Raw genomic sequence first — 16,378 nt, 5'->3', positions numbered from 1 at the left:
TGCAACAGGCTGGCTTGACAATCAAGGCCAGCAAGTGCCAGATCGGACAGGGGTCGGTGGTGTACCTAGGCCACTTGGTGGGCAGAGGGACGGTGCAGCCCCTCCAGGCGAAGATTGAGGCTATCATAGCCTGGGAGCCCCCCAAGACTCAAACTGAGGTCCGAGCCTTCCTGGGCCTCACTGGATACTACCGTCGCTTCGTGAAGGGGTATGGCACCATTGTGGCCCCCCTCACTGAACTTACTTCCAAGAAACAACCCCGACGGGTAGTCTGGACGGAGGCTTGCCAGCGAGCCTTCATGACCTTGAAGCAAGCATTGTGTTCCGCTCCAATTCTCAAGGCCCCTGATTTTGCTAGAGAATTCATTGTCCAAACAGATGCGTCAGAACATGGCATTGGGGCAGTGTTATCGCAGCTAAATGATGAGGGCTTGGATCAACCCGTGGTCTTCCTGTCTAGAAGACTACTCCCCAGGGAAAGGAGGTGGAGTACAATTGAGCGAGAAGCCTTTGCGGTGGTTTGGGCTCTGAAGAAGCTGCGGCCATACTTGTTTGGCTCGCACTTCCTGGTTCAGACTGACCACCGCCCCCTTCGTTGGCTGATGCAAATGAAGGGGGAGAATCCCAAGTTGTTAAGGTGGTCCATCTCCCTACAGGGAATGGACTTTAGGGTGGAACACCGGCCTGGATCGGACCATGCCAATGCAGACGGTCTATCCAGGTATTTCCGCCTTAGTGATGAGAACTCCCAAGGGATTGGGTAGCTCTCCCCACTTTCAGCTGGGGGGGACGCGTGTTAGACCTGACTGCATCTGGGGATACTCTAACCAATATTATTTATTTTTGTCCCCCTTAGCCTCCCAGGGTTTCGGTTTTTATTTTTTATATATGTCCACCAGGATTTTTCAGTGCTGTCAGGGGGCTAGGTGTTCCTTGGTTATGACGCCATTTTCCCCTCATAACCTGTGAGGCCTAGTTATGCCCCTTGAAAATCTAGGGACACCCAGAAACCTAAAATGGTGTCCACCAACTGCCATAACGGACACTACTGGAGAACAGGCCTATAGGCTAACATGAGGAACTTTCTAGACGCATCCAGTGACTTCTGCAGGTCTCAGGCCACCCTATAAAAGGCCAGTGACCAGCAGCCATTTTGTAGTAGTCTCAGGAGTGACCAGTGAGGAGAGAGGCGACTTGCGGAGGAGGATTGCGCACCAGAGGTGACCAGATCGACCTGTGGGCCGGCTGTCGCGTGTTGGGAAGTGCCCCCTTTCAGGCTGACCGAACCCCACTGTCACACCAGCCCTAAAGTGTGACCAGAGACTTTGTAATTAATTTGGAGAGCCCGGGTCGTGTTGTAAGGAGACCTTGATAATCTACAACCCAAATCGACCCTTGTAAGCGTCCTGCTCACGTGCCCCGAAGGCTGTGGGCATCCTAAATGAGCATCGGAACTGAGCTGTGCTGCACGACTGAGGGGCGTTTGTCAGCTTCATTAACCTGGTGACTGGCTCTCTACCCGTGAAATAAGGCAGTGACGCCGGCAGAGTCTCCTACCTGCGTGAAGCGCCGTCTGCCCGACTGACCCACACGTGTGCAGAGTGTCCAGCTGACCCGACTGTTGTGGAAAGGAGAGGCGGTATCTGAAGCTGTGTGGGAGGACTCGGCGCGTCGGAAGAGGTGTGCCCAGAGGCGGTATCCGGAGCTGTGAGGAAGAACCCGACCGCGTCACAGGAGGTGCGCCCGAGGCGGAGCTCCCATCTGAAGCGACGCGGGAAGTAGGAAAGCGCCGCCATGGTTCCGCCAGCGGAGTGTTCAGCCAGCAAGTAAGCTCTCCCGATTCCCCATCCCGAAGTCGACACTGCTGAGGCTTCATCGTCGGCGCGGAGTGAGGAGAACTGAGCAAAGGGGTGGCTACAGAAGGATCGCTGCCCAGCACAAGCAAGCAGGGATAAAGGGGAAGCGGGAGGCGACAGTGCCAGCTCGCCAGGAGCCCAGAAGCGGCCTCTATACACCGAATAACTGGATAATTGAGTTGCTGCTGGGGATTAAGACACAAGAACTCGGCCTCTGACTCACATAATAAACCGGCATTGAAATTACCAAGTCCGATCAGAAAAGGGGGAAAACAGCAAACAAGGGGAATAAAGTGTTAAACTCCTATACCTGACGGAATAATAGCGCAAGATTGGGCAAAAGGGTGTCAGTAACTAACAGGGCCAGTCGCATCTAACCGACTAGTTAGACTTATGCCTAGCAACAGTTCCCTTCAGGAAGGTGTAGTTATAGTTGGTATATAGGGCAACACTATTAACGTGCCTTATCTTTTCTAGCCAACTAGCTGGCTGCCTGAATTGAGAGAAGCGCGGCTGGGGGTTAAAACCTATTGAGCTGCACTGAAGTCTGAGAGGAGAGGGTAATGTACATGCCAAGTGGCGCATTGAATCTGTAATGTGAATTTTCCCTTCTGTAACCAGTGATTGAAGAAGTAAACTTGTGGAAGTAACAGTAACTAATCTCAAATGTAATGTACCTTTGAATCTTATGTACTGACTAGGAAAAGTATTGGATGTGATTTGAGAACTATAAGAACTGTGTAAATTGTTCGTGTACTGCTTTTATTTAAAACAAGAACAAGAGAGAATATTATTTTTATAAACGGTACTGGTATTTTCCTAAGACTGGTGTAGTGTCTTTTATTTTAGTGGTCAATCATTGGATTACTGTGAGTGAGTTTTGTAAGCACTTAACCAACGCCTGAGAGTTTAGCTATATCCACTACTGTGCCAGGCTACCCTATGTAGTCTAGGATCCCCTAGGTCTAACACGCCCCCAGTGGGTGGGACTAAAACAAGGGTGGGGACTGAGGGTTTGAAAAACTCCCCCTTCTATATGGTCAACATGTTTCTGCCAACTGGTGACCCACCAGAGGTTCAAAGGCATCCGTCAGGACCAATATGAAAACTTCACTCTGCACGCAAAATAGGAAAATACCGGCCTCCGATAAGTAAGACAGGTGGGGGCGGAGGTAGCCCACCATAAGTCTCAGGGTCCACCGTTGTACCAGAGCGTATCAATTAAACCTGCTCTCAAGCCGGCATACTTATCAGAGGAGATAGTGATATATATCACCAGGAGATAGTGTTATATCACGTGTCCCTCTTTGCACTTTGCCCCTCACTCATCACCCTCTACTCTGCTCATCTGAACAGAAAACACCTCTGCTCCTCTCCTTGGGAGAATTGTGGCCCCATGATGGAGCATGTCACCTTCGGGTGAGTGAGGGTTCTTGTCCTTTAAACAGCACGCTCCCTTTGTCTCATCACATCCTACTTTACCCTCCTAAAGGCTAGGCATATTGTGTGTGTATTTGAATTTATTAGGGGGCATTACTTTGCTGATTGGGTTGAAGCTTTCCCTGGACTCCTGGTATGTATTCTGATTACAGATGTTGCCACTGACTTCCCACCATGCCGAGCAGCTCTTTCTCCCCTACAATGACAAAGGGGTGGCATCTCTCTTTCAGGAGCAAGATCTTCTTTCATAACATCCACCTCACCCAGTTTATAACATCCCCAAAGGTAGGAAGGTACGAGCGAACTGAACTTCAGTCCAGCCCTTGCCACCACCTTGCCCACCACTAAGAAAACATCTCTCTGGTATTTTTCGGGCAGACTTCCACAAACAAGCCAAGTAAGAATCCCCTGACAGAAGCCTGAGATAATCGTGGCCATTTAGCTGGAGAACTTTTGTATCTCTTACAATTAAATGTTGAATTACAGTTTAAGTTCTGCAGCATTAGCATATAAAATGGGGTTTTAATTTGCTGAACTAATAGTACACAGAATATACAACTTCCAAGCACGTATTTAGTCACTCTTGCATGCGTTAAAGAGTAAAGGCAATGCTACTTCCACATGAGCCTATGTGTATTTATTTTTAGGGTTGCTTTTAGATTGAGTTAGAGATAGCTGTCAAAGACATGTCGGTTCTGTTAATTATACTGTTTCAACAACATCTTTTGGTCCCTTTGATTGCTAGAAAAAAGATGCCTTTTTGGTGAAGGTGTGCTTGATATGTAAGTAAATTCGCTCAAACAAATAAACAAATAGAAGGGGGACAAGGATGGAAGTGTTTCATGCAAAGCAACCAGGAAAGCGCATTTGGCGCAGAGCCATCTTGAGACCTATAGCTAAAGGTGTTTTGCACCAACTCTTAGACAAATCTATCTGTCTCAATTATTGGTCACCAGCTGACATCTAATCATGCATTTCTACCCCTACATTTGCTTATTTGCTCTTGATTTTCTACCAGTGTAATAAAGAAAGCAGTCACTTATGACAACTTTTAATTTGCTCTTAATTTTATACCATATACAGTTTGTCACTTGGCATTTTATAAATCTAGCTGCTCCTATGTAAGGCGTTCTTCTAGCCTAGGGGGTCTGAGTTACACAAAAAAGCACTATAAATAAATAAATCTTTGCCTTATCTGACTCCACGACCCGAGGACTCCAAGGCTTGGTCTGATCCCAATGTGCTCACTACAGGCACATAATTTCACTACCATAGTAACTGTGCTATGCATGCTTAGTGAGAAAATGGAGGTAGGGTGAAAATATATTTCTCCCACGGATTCCTACTCAAATGTAGCTTTGGTATCAAAAGACAACGCCAACAAAATGAAAAAACATGAAATAACATCTGAGACTAGAGAGAGAGAGAGAGAGAGAGAGAGAGAGAGAGAGAGAGAGAGAGAGAGAGAGAGAGAGAGAGAGAGAGAGAGAGAGAGAGGGGGCAAACTGGGGTAGAACATAGCATGAAAACCCAGCTCCAAAACGATGCCAATTTTAAGATTTGGTTTCAACAAACACCATGTGTGGCACTGACGCTTCAAGAGTTGGTCTAATCCCGCTGCGACACTCCCGGGCACTTAATTACACTTTAATAGTTAAATACATAGTGGGCTTCACGCAGCTTTACATGTTAGCAACAGTTCAGTTCCTTAGCAACGCAATGAAACCATTGACGCCCACGCCATGCACATTTCCTCCGGATCCTTTCAATGTTGTTTTTTTTTTTTCCTTTTCAAAAAGCAAAGCAATTTTTCCAATCTGGCGTTTATGCTAATGGATCCAAAAAGACGGATCAGAGTACAAAACCTGCTTTTCTTGGAACATAAAGACACTGCAATTACGCAGAACTTGCAAGAAATTCATTTCAAACTATTTTCACTCGCAGGGGGGCTGTGTAGGGGCTACAGATCAGGGGGATGGTGAAAAGAAATATTTCAGATACAAGGGTTAGATGATGTATCAAGGAGATATTGCTCATAAAAATTCCAAAAGAGCCAATGTAGCATTCAAACAAAGTTCTATGAAGGCCCGGTAGTTAAAAACAGATAGCAAAATGTACAGATCACAAAAGCAGTTCAAGTAACAGTATGCAGTTCCTCACAGACACCCCACTTGGGGGAAAAGGGACAGTAATGGAACACACTCCAAACTCACACTAGCATCTCTCAGACTATTAAATCGATTAGCATATTGGGTCTGTTATGACAGGGCGTAGGAGATTCAGCCAGTGAGGTGAAGCCTTCAACAAATGATAGTGACATTACCACATTGGTAGCAATAGTACTATGGGGGCTTAGACGTCAGAGCAACTGAACTTATGTCCCAAGGTGATATGTGATATTCCTACAATGGCAGAGACGTCACTGGTAACTATATCATCAGTTGTGATATTAGCAGGTAAGAAGTGACATTACTACAAGGGCAGCAATATCAATGCACGAGCAGAGATGTAACCACAAGGGCTTTGAACCCACTTGCAGTGCTATTATCACACAAGCAAAATTCCTGGGGTGTAAATAAATGGAGGGAAACATTACCAGAAGGACTGCAGCATCATCAGAACGTGCATAACATCTTCAAAAGCATCATAATACCAAACAGAAAGAAGAGAACATCATGGGACATCATTATAATTGTTGTACTATCATCATAATGATCGTAATTCCAACAGAAAAGTGCGCAAGCAGCAGGTTACTGTAGAAAGTACATCAAATGTCAAGGGCCATGCTAACCCAGCAAAAGGCCGAAGAAAATTAACAACCTTTGGCAAAACCAATAGGTTTCACCTATCTAATGCGAAAGAAGGACTAACGTCTCTGACAAAGTTTGCCTGTAAAATATGGCCTAAAAAATAAGTAAAATAAAAATGTCTGAAATACTAGAGGGAAAAAAATAGCTTACGGTATCTCAAAACAATACATTAAATGCAATGATTTCAATCTTTATAAATGGCATGGTTTATTTTCAAAATACTCCACTCAGGAAACCGAACAGAATTTTAAAAGAATAAGGTAGTGTCAGAATGTACAGGGAAACATTTGACAAGGTCTGATTTTTTTAGAACAGGATTCAGCCAATTGGTCTTGTGCAGCAGCCTAGGGGGCAGATGTAGCTACCTCCAGGGGAAAGACCATGCTTAGTACACCTTCTGCCTCAAAGGCAAATTAAGTGAATGCAGCAGATGGCCCTTCACACAGCACTACAAAAGCCACTGTGTGTCCAAACGTGTGCTTTCATGCCATCTGGGAATAGAGGACATAAAGCAAGAGAGACCCTTAAATTCTGCTCTTCAGCCATTTTCCAGAAAAAATATCCTTCTTGTTGTGCTTTTACAGAGACTGTGGGGGGAGTGGGTATCAACACTGCAGGGGTGAGGGGCAGGTATTTGAGGGAAGAAAGCAGCACAAGAGATAGATTGCTAGAAAACAAGTAGTTCCGTAAATGTGAGCAGCGGAAGGATACAAGTCAGACTATCAAAAGAATTGTGACGAGGATATGCTCCAGGGGAGGGGCAAACACAAGATGAAAGCAAGCCATGAATAAAAAGCAAGAAAATGAGTGACAATCAAGCCTTACTGACCTGACCCTGTGAGCCAATGCACCTGTGACTATAAGTCTCAGATCAACAAGAAACCATAACTGCAACTAAATATTTCAAAACTAAGTGACAAGTGTGAGTGACAAGTTTCAAGTCTATGTATCCAAAGCCACCACTGTCAGATTGAATCTGACAGCCAGAGAAGAACAGATTGTGACAATAAAGGCAATCAAAGGTAAACAATGGGCGGGCTCTAAACCCAATGTAAATTCATAATAGGTCTTTTGCAACCATACAACTTGTGCAGTGTGCCAGCCAACACCGAAAAAAAGACAAAAACGTTGCCATAATCACTCCCAAGAGTCAAAATTACTAAAAACGACCTAGTCCACGTCGAAAAGCTTCACTGACACTCAGGGAACAAGTTGAGGTACACGCAGGTAGATGGTGCCCACCCACTATTTCATTGGGTGGACAGCATCCACCCTGCCAAGAAGTTGGGCCCCACTGAAATATGCTGAATGTATCACTATGTAATTTTGAGACACAGACCACATTCAGAAGCGCTTGCAAGTTGTCTGCTTTCGTTCCCAGCAGCAATGTGAAGGCAGCGAGGGGCCTTTTTTATTTAAATTCCAACTGGGCCCTAACTTTTGTTCTGAGCATCTTGACTAGGAGCTATCTGAAGCCTCATATCTAGTTCCCACTACAATGGAGGGGAAACAAAGGCACACATATTGTAATCATTGCACAGGTACAGAGAGGCATGGTTTTGATTTTGTTCATTCCCTGTATATAAGAGATATGCATGCAAAGCAAGAATGTGAGATCTGGTGGTCTGTCCCAGTATTTACACAAATAATTTAAATTCCACTATTTTGTTTTATTTCTTTCACAGTGCGTTACACACAAATGCAGGGTTTCAGTGCACTTTACATCACAAGTATACATTACACAATGACAATAATATCACACAAGTGTGCACATTTATGTACAGAATGTGTTACATAAGACAGCAAGGGTTACAAGGTGTAGGGGTCAAATGTCATTCATAGCTTACTGTGTCATATTAGAAGGATTACATTTCAGGAACTTAAAGCAACAAAACGATCTCTGCATTAAATGCAGTAGTCCACTTACTTATCTATATAAAATAAAAAATCTGCATGTTACATGATGTGTTTTGCAGGAGACACATTAACCCTCTGTGCTACTTTGATTCAAAACCAGAACTAGAAAAAACAAAGATCTCTCCAGAAAAGACGTTAACCACCAGAGTTATTGTACTATTGTTATTTTTTCCTGAGATGTACGGGCCCCACAAAACTCTCTGCAGCAGGTGCCTATACCCCATAAGGTATTTTAAAATGCAGACTTTGCAGCCAAGTAAGCAGAACAGATTTACTGCCACGTTTCTCTTTTTACCAATTTCTTAGTCACAGAGGTTTTTTTTTAAAATAAAAAATGAATGAATTGAGGCAAGATTTTGTGTCGGGTTGTGTCATTTTTTGGCAAAACCACGACGCAAAATCTAAGTTGTTAAATCTGGTAATGTGTGCAAATGTACTCATTTTATACCTTCTAAGCATATGTGTGAGGTTTTAAGATCGGATGTCACTTCTTGTGATGTGACTTCCTGTGAGGTTATGGGTTGTAATGCCACTTCCTGGGTTTTCCCTTCCTGTGATGCCAGTTGCGTTGTCCCGCTCCAGTACTTGCATACTGTCTAACTTGGTTAGTCCCCCCACTTATTTTGTAGAGACTTATGCCCTGCTGACACCTCTTCTGCGGTCATACAAAACCTTCATGGGAGACATCTCACACAGCTGCGCACATAAGGGGCACCTTTAGGAAAATCCTCCCATTTCAGTGGAGTTTCTTTAACTCTGCCGTTCTCAGTTCTATACACTCGATGGTGCGTGAGACTATTCCTTGAAAAATGTCTCGTTCACCCTTTCTATTAAAACCTACAGAGTATTTCTGTTAGTCTAGCTCTGAAAATAAGACCATACAATATAATAGGTATGCGCTTGTATGTAAATATAGCGTGAGTTCGTTGGATGCAAACCTGCCCGAGCACGGGATCCTTATCAGTAGGTGTGGCAGAATCCTGGAAGAGCCTCAAAACCGGCCGTGTTACGGATTAACTATCTCCCTGGGCGCAATGCAGAGAAAATGCCTCACCTTGGGTAGGGCCCTTGAGGGGGAGGTGTGGGATTGAGTAGGCACGCGTGTGAGGCTGACCCTCACATTCCCCTTCAGGGCATGCATTTTTCTGCTGCATGCACGAGCCAGATTGCGAGTTTCCTCGACCGTCTGGGCGCTTCGGAACACGTTCATTGGAAAACATGCTTGACAACTTTTCCTGCCCAACCCATTCCAGCAACATTTCATTCCTGGCACGTCCTGTGGGTGGGATGGGTCTGCCCGCAGTCCCAACGAAAAGAGATCCCATCCTACTCCTGAAAACGAATACATGTCCCCGGAACATCAGACATCATATCAATTGTCCTCTTAGTTCAACAGCGGTGCCCGGACTACTACTGTCTGTTGTAGAAAAAAGATCAAAAGGTCCTGCCAAGCTGATAGGGTTGACACAGAGTCATTCACATATCCGGTTCACCCCAGAAATACCTACAGGGCGCGACGGAGGGCAAGTTGATTGGCCAAAGGCACTACACATTGCAAGAGCACATCTGGAAAGCCGGAAGGGAGAGAGCACAAATTGAAATCCTCTTCTGAATCGGGGCGGAGGTAGGATATCGAACACCTTGTAGGCGCTTCACCCACATAAATGCCTTTCACTGCACACGTGGGCAAATATACCCTAATGCACAGTTTGACAAACGAGGAAGACCAGGGCATCTTAAACTTCAGCCCGGGTTTTGCAACTAAAACAATTAATCTTAAACACAAACCCCAATCAACAGTCCCTTCACTTTTTTTTAACCAATCTTAACCTTACACTACATGTACTCAAAGACCATCCTAAAGTAGGTCTTCAAACCACTAAACCACGCCCACTCAAACAAACCATTAATTCCATCTTAAACATTCCCACAAACTACAGTAATATACCCGGAGCACATCAAACATATGTCTAAGCTACCCAGAACATAACTCGTCCCACTGTATTGTATTGTAGCATTTCTACATGTAAAATACAAACTCAACCCATACCAAACATAACTTCCATTCCATCCCATAGGCCATCCTACATATACCCCTAAACCGTCCCTTAACTAGCTGTACTCATTTCCTATTAATACTAGCCCGCTCGGGGAGGAGCCTAGCTCGCGACCGAGATGGCCGCGCTTTAGCTCGGCTCCGTTCGCCCGCCTGGGTTTTCACATTTATCCTGCTGTAATCCTGCCCCGGGAAGCCCTGTTTGCTGAGTGGTGGTGCTACGACGCCTTGCAGGCACTTACCTCTTGTTCCGGTTGTCCTGGCTGCTGTGGACCCGGTGCAGTGCCCCCGATTGTGTTGGGGTATCGGAGGCGGACTGGCCTGGATCTTCTTGCCGGCTCCCGGGCCAGACGGAGCCTGCGGATCTGCCCTCCGGGGCGCGGAGGAGGTGGTCGGAGGGCCATTGTTCGTGTGGGCCGGAGGTCCTTCCTGGCCGATTCCTGTGGGGAGGAGGCCTATGGTGGAGGCGCTGCCTTCCGTGGTCGAAGCTCCTCGTGTGTCCGGCTTGCTCTCCCTTTGTTCTCCGGTCCGGCCATTTTGATTTTGCCGCCCGGACTCGGAGAGCGGGACCGGCGGCGTTGAGTGGCCGGCGAATCCCTTTCTTCTGGTGGCCCCCCTTCCTGCCCGGGGTGCTCTGTTGCCGGTCAGCGGGACTTTGTTTGCCTTACTGCCGCCCCGGCGGAGATTTACAGCCGCGCTGCCCTGTCGGACTCTCAAAATGGCGACCGACCCCGAGTGTCTTGACCGGGCCTGGGCGAGCGCTGGGGGCCCGCCGCATGGCCCGGGTGCCGGATACTGTGAAGGTTTTCCTACACTTAAGGAGTTACTGGACACCCTGCTCTCCTGGCGGCTCTGTGTGACCGCGCCTATCCTAGCTTCGGAGATGGTTCCTCACGGCGGGCCTCCTGGGCCCCCACGGCCAGATGTGATTGTGCCGCCGCGGGGTGCGGCTGGAATTATCCTGGCGGAATTGGCCCCGGCTCCGACCGCGTCTGCTGCTGTACGGAACTTGATGGCGCCTCCTCCTCCTGCGCTACCTTCTTTTTCTCGGGCCCGGGAGCTGGATTTTACTTGGCCTGGCCTTCATGACTCTCCCGCTTCCTTTCGGTCGCTGCTGCCCGGCGATGTCTCCTGCGCTGGCCCAGATGGGTCGGTTCTTCTGGATATATCCTTGGACTTGTGCCTGCATCGTTTGCTGCACTTCGTGACTTTCCTGGATCGTCCGAGTTCCACTTTACGTGCCTTTTTCGGACTGCCGTTGGATCTTCCTGCTGTCTGTCTCCTGTTCTTCGTAACCTGGTCCTCGCTGGATCGGACCGTTTCCACTTTGGACAAACAAGGACAGGGCTGATGTATGTTGGCATCTGTGTGCGGTAGTCTTGCACTGGTTTGGATGGTCACCTGTCCCGGTATGGTTCTGTGTGATTGACTGGTGCCCCTGGATTTTAACCCGATGTTCTTTGGCTTCCCGGGGACTTGGCTCCTCGACTCAGGCGGGTGGCTGGGTGCGTTACTCCTGTCTCCCGGCCCTCCCCCGTGTATGTCTGTGTGTTTTTCCCATCCCTCGTTTCCTTCTCTTCCCTTCCCATTTTTGTCTTTGTTTCCGACTTAACTTTGCTCCGCTATATTTCGGGTTCTAATTAGGGCGACAGGCACGCTGCGGGGGGGTAGGCCGTAGCCTTCTGCAGGGGTGCAGGGTGGGCTTTAGGGGTGGGTTGGGGGGGTCTGTCCGTATTGGGGGGTCTTTTTCCTCCCTTATTTCCTCCTTTTTTTGTTCTATGGCTCTTGTGTGTTCACTTTTTCCGGGACTCCGTCTCCTCCTGTATCCCCCTGGGGAGTTTCTGTGACTTTCGTATTCCGGTATGCATCTGATTGTAGCTCGCTGGGTAATTTGGTATCGATTTTTGCTATGTCGCTTGCCGGACTCTCTTATCCTGCTTTCACTCCTGGGGGTGCGTGGTTTGGTGGGAGTCCCTTCTTTCGTTCCCTTTTTCCCTCTCCCCTTTTTCCTCCTTTATGGGGGTCCTTTTATTTTGTTGGGATGCGTGTCGTATTGTCTTTTATTATGTGGGCCTTTTTGATCATGTCTCCTCAATTTGGGTGGGGGCGGCGACGGGTAGGTGCGGTTTGATTGATGCCATTGTCGTTTCTTTATATTCCGATTACGTTTATACACTTTGATAGCTATGTTGGTATGGCCTCTTTTGTCATTCTGTGATCGTAAGATGGCGGCTTGCCGCGGCCCCTCCCTGGTTGTTTTTTGCACGGCCCATGATTCTTCTGTTTCCCACCCCGCATTAGAAAATTAACCTTTTATTGTCCTGCTCTTGCTGATTGCTCGATGCTCTTATTGATTCTCCTGTGCTCCTGGTGACATATCCTGTTGAAAATTTGTTTTTCATTTATTACGTTATCTACCATGTGGTGGCCAGCCCTCGTGGGTTGTAGGCCCGTATTTGTGAGCTTTCTTTGTACAATAAAGGTTTTCAAAAAAAAAAAAAAAAAAAAAAAAAAATACTAGCCCGCTCGGTACCAGCCATCCTATAGATTAATTCAACCAATCCTAGAACCCTACCACAGATCATCCTTGAATCATCTAGAATTCTGGTCGTACCTTCGCCATCCTTAATTCATATTCCAGTCCATCCCTCCACCTATCCTCTACCCGCCCTTTAACCTACTTCTGCCCCAGTCTTTTCGTCTACTACTCGGCCCATCCACCCACTTCCTCTCAGCCAGGGCTCCCACATTTACAGAGAAACATGCCAGCCATTTGTTAATGTTTTAGCATCTAAAATGTACCGTAAAATCCTCAGAATCGCTTCGTTCATTGCAATTCTGTCGATTTACTTTAATTATCAGACATGAATCATTCAGACAACTCCCAGATACTCTTTACATGATCTCTTCTAGTATTCATTGTTTTATTTCTATATCGCTTTGGGGGGGGAATATCATGTAACCGATTTTCAAATTGTTTTAAAGGCTTTGAAATTAAAGAAAAAATATTTATCAACCATGTAAAATGCTGACCGGGTGGCAAACCTTATCTCAATCCTAACCCCACTCTAATGTATTTATTTTTCCCAATGTAACCCCTCCTTTCGGTTGCCCATCTCTAAACTCCTTCAACCCTCCACCCCTGCTGAACCTCTCCTTAAATGCAAAGTTATCCGCCATCGGCCCCTCTTCGCCCCCCCCCCCCCTGCAAGTGATCGCCACTTACTCAGCTGTGGTGCTGCCATTGACATTGGATCCGTCTGGCGTTGGGTTCAGCTGAATTGGTCCAGGCTTCTTCTTTGGCATTTTGTTACAGCGATGGGACAGCCCGTTCAAACGTCAAACAGGTACCATTCGCCCGAAGAAGGGATTTTCCTCCTACCCGTAAGTCCCCAGCAGCGACGGGACAGAAACAGTAAGGCAGCTCTTACAATGCAGTTCTTGGGTCCAGCAAAAGTGGGCGTTTGCCACAGCCTAAATGTACTGATCCGAGCTCAAGTAGTTCCCGGTACTGTACAGATGTCTTCTTGATGGAGACGAAGATGGATCTGGTACTTCAGTGCAGACCTTGGTTTTGCATAAGAGGTTCTGTGCCTATGTGCTCTGATAGCCCCTGTAAACCAGGAGGGAGGTTGCCGAATATGAGCGCTTCCTCCCGTCTCCTGTCAGACGATCTGAAACATCCGTTTGCTTTTTCGATTCCGACTCTAACCAACTTTAATGTGAGAAAAAGAACATAGGTTATTAAAAAGCTAGCCTTACAGTGACTGACAGGGTAAGGGGGCGGTGATAGGAGGATCTTAGTGACTGTATTTCACACTAAGCTATCCCATTGGTGAGGAAAATGATCCGCCCCTCCCAGACCAAACGTAGTTGCGCCAGAAGAAACCTCCCCGCTGCTCCGGAAGGCATGGCCCAGCCACTAGCCTGCCGGTATTTTGATAGGTTCTGCTTTCGTTAGGTTGTGCTTGTTGGGCGTGGTCATGGAAAGAAATGGAAGTACGCTGGATATTTGCAGCCGACAGATGTAGCTTCTTGTACATCTTGTTATATAGTGCTTTTATTTTAACAAAAAGCTCTCAGTCATTCAATGTTTGTAAATTGAGTATTTCAAAACTTTACATAAAATCCAATGCACGTTACTTTAGGAACTATAATTTATTATTGCCAAACGTCATTTCAGTTAAGATACAAATTGTATTGTACACTGATCACATCACGCATGCGAAATAATGCTAGCAATACAATGTAAATTGCGTGTAAAGCAATCTTAATACAGTATGATATATATATATATATATATATATATATATATATATATATATATATATATATATATATATATATATATATATATATATATATATATATACCCAATTTTATGGTATTTATTTTTGAACATTTCCAACTTGTATTTATCCATATTTATTTTTTGCTAACTTTATCTGTATCTACATTTATTTTGTGTTTTGTGAAAAAATCTTTTCTCTTTTATCCTCTTTTGTCAGTCAGCACATCCATGGCCTTGTAGTTATGATTGACAGAATTACTCAAAAGAAGATTTAGAATTTGGTTGACAGAACACTTCTGGGTACAGCCGTGTACCCTGCACCCAAACCTTCAGTCCGCCCACCTCATTTAGAGATGGGCGTACCTTAAGTATTCTATCAACTGAGCCCCTCTTGCCCCTCTTGCCCCTCTTGCTTCTATCGACTGACAGATGGGACTGTTGGAGGAAGGGTATTACACCATCTGCCCTATCTAGGAGCAAACCTGCTGATAAGGGACAGAAAAAAATACCCATATGGGAGTATACTTCCTGGGTGTGGGGTTCACTAGCTGTTTGTTTTTCAAAGACAAACTTAGCGCGGGAGTTTTTTAAAGAAAAACTTTTTTCAAAAGTTTGACGACCTGCCGTCATGGCTGACGGTACCCTCTGTCAAATTTTTCCTAGATTGACAGGAACAGCCATGGCAGAGTTTCCTCTCAAAGAACAGAGATGTCCGTTGGGACAGAGCACATCTCTAAATTTGCAGGCATAGGACTCTAGATGGTGGCTGTAATGTTCTCCACCATCCAGATGTAGTAAACTCTGTCTGAAAAACTCTAAATCGGCCCCTTATTTTCTGCTTTTTTCACACATAAAATAAATACAAACAGGTGGTTTTCTGTCTGTATCTGTAAAAATGAAAAACTGTGAGCCTCTGTTAGATATCATGCAAAATGTATTTTATGTTACCTTATCTTGATCAAGTCTCTGTGTTTTTAGAAAGGCTGAACAACCTGGCAAGGTTTCTTTCTTGGCTCTGCAGACAGGTAGCACATTCTAACAGCTGCATGAGCTGTCAGATTGTATTTCCTTGCGTGTGTTACAGAAATGTTGCACAATCTGTAGGCTGACTCAGTGGTAAAGATCTGTTTTGTTTCCTCTTTTTGTAGACTGGTAACATTACCTGACCTGGCAGAATCAGTTAAAATGATGTGTTTCCTCCGCTGCATATGTAGTTGAGTAGTAACATTTTTAAAGACTGAATTATATAGCAGTAAGAATACTTGTCAATTCATCCTCCTGTGCTGGGTGTCATCCTCTTTTCATTCATAGTCAACCTCCTGATATGCCTCCATGGACTTCAATGGGTCATATTTTTAAACCTGTAACACCCTCCAAAAGCTGTTCTTTCTTCATGCTCTTTTTGGGGGTAATCCTCTTAAACATGTGAATTCACCCTCTTCAGAGTCAACAGGTTGAGCGGTTGGAGCATGTACTTCCCTGTCTCCATTTGAAGAAAGGTAAAATGACCTGACACTTAAGAGTCATCTACTGAGGTGTTCGCTGTTCTTGACTTTGCAGATGGTAGCTCTACCTGTGGAAAAGTGTAAATTCTATGTAAGCATAAGCGGCAACCATTTTGACTGTCACGTCCTTTTAATTTCTATCATATTCATTTTACTCTCTGCAGTTCGCCTTTTCACCCAGCTTGTGTCCTTAACTTTAGCTGACCTCTCTGACATGGTCAATCTGATGTACATGCTGGGGGAATCTGCAGCTGCTGGTGCACCTGGTCTCAGATGTTATCAAATGATTGCTTATTGCCATCATAAACATTCCTTACTTACTCTCCCTCCTCATCTTCTGACCACCTGGTCACCCATCTGCTCTTGTTTGCCTATAGCTATTTCCATGCTTAAACTTGTTTCCTCCAGTTTTCCTTCCCATGTGATTACACTGCAACAAACAGTATATAAGGGTGATGTTTTTTGCATTCATGTACTTCCTCCCACAACACTTGAGGGTGTTG

The 16,378-nt window shown here is 45.7% G+C and overlaps 1 protein-coding gene across 1 annotated transcript in view; it reads right to left on the bottom strand.

Annotated features, from left to right (window-relative positions):
* The window catches only part of MAP2K1 (mitogen-activated protein kinase kinase 1), a 166,267-nt gene extending 152,403 nt beyond the window's left edge, over window positions 1–13,864 (bottom strand). The window contains exon 1 of the mRNA XM_078683034.1: window positions 13,306–13,864. Coding sequence (XP_078539160.1) covers window positions 13,306–13,385 — 80 coding nt within the window. The 5' untranslated portion in view covers window positions 13,386–13,864. The remainder of the gene's footprint in view (window positions 1–13,305) is intronic.
* Between the last annotated feature and the right edge of the window lie 2,514 nt (window positions 13,865–16,378).

This window comes from Lissotriton helveticus, chromosome 3_1, assembly GCF_964261635.1.
Source record: "Lissotriton helveticus chromosome 3_1, aLisHel1.1, whole genome shotgun sequence".
In the NCBI taxonomy this organism is placed as follows: domain Eukaryota; kingdom Metazoa; phylum Chordata; class Amphibia; order Caudata; family Salamandridae; genus Lissotriton; species Lissotriton helveticus.
The sequence above is the reverse complement of the archived record's forward strand: the minus strand, read 5'-3'. Positions and strand labels throughout refer to the sequence as shown.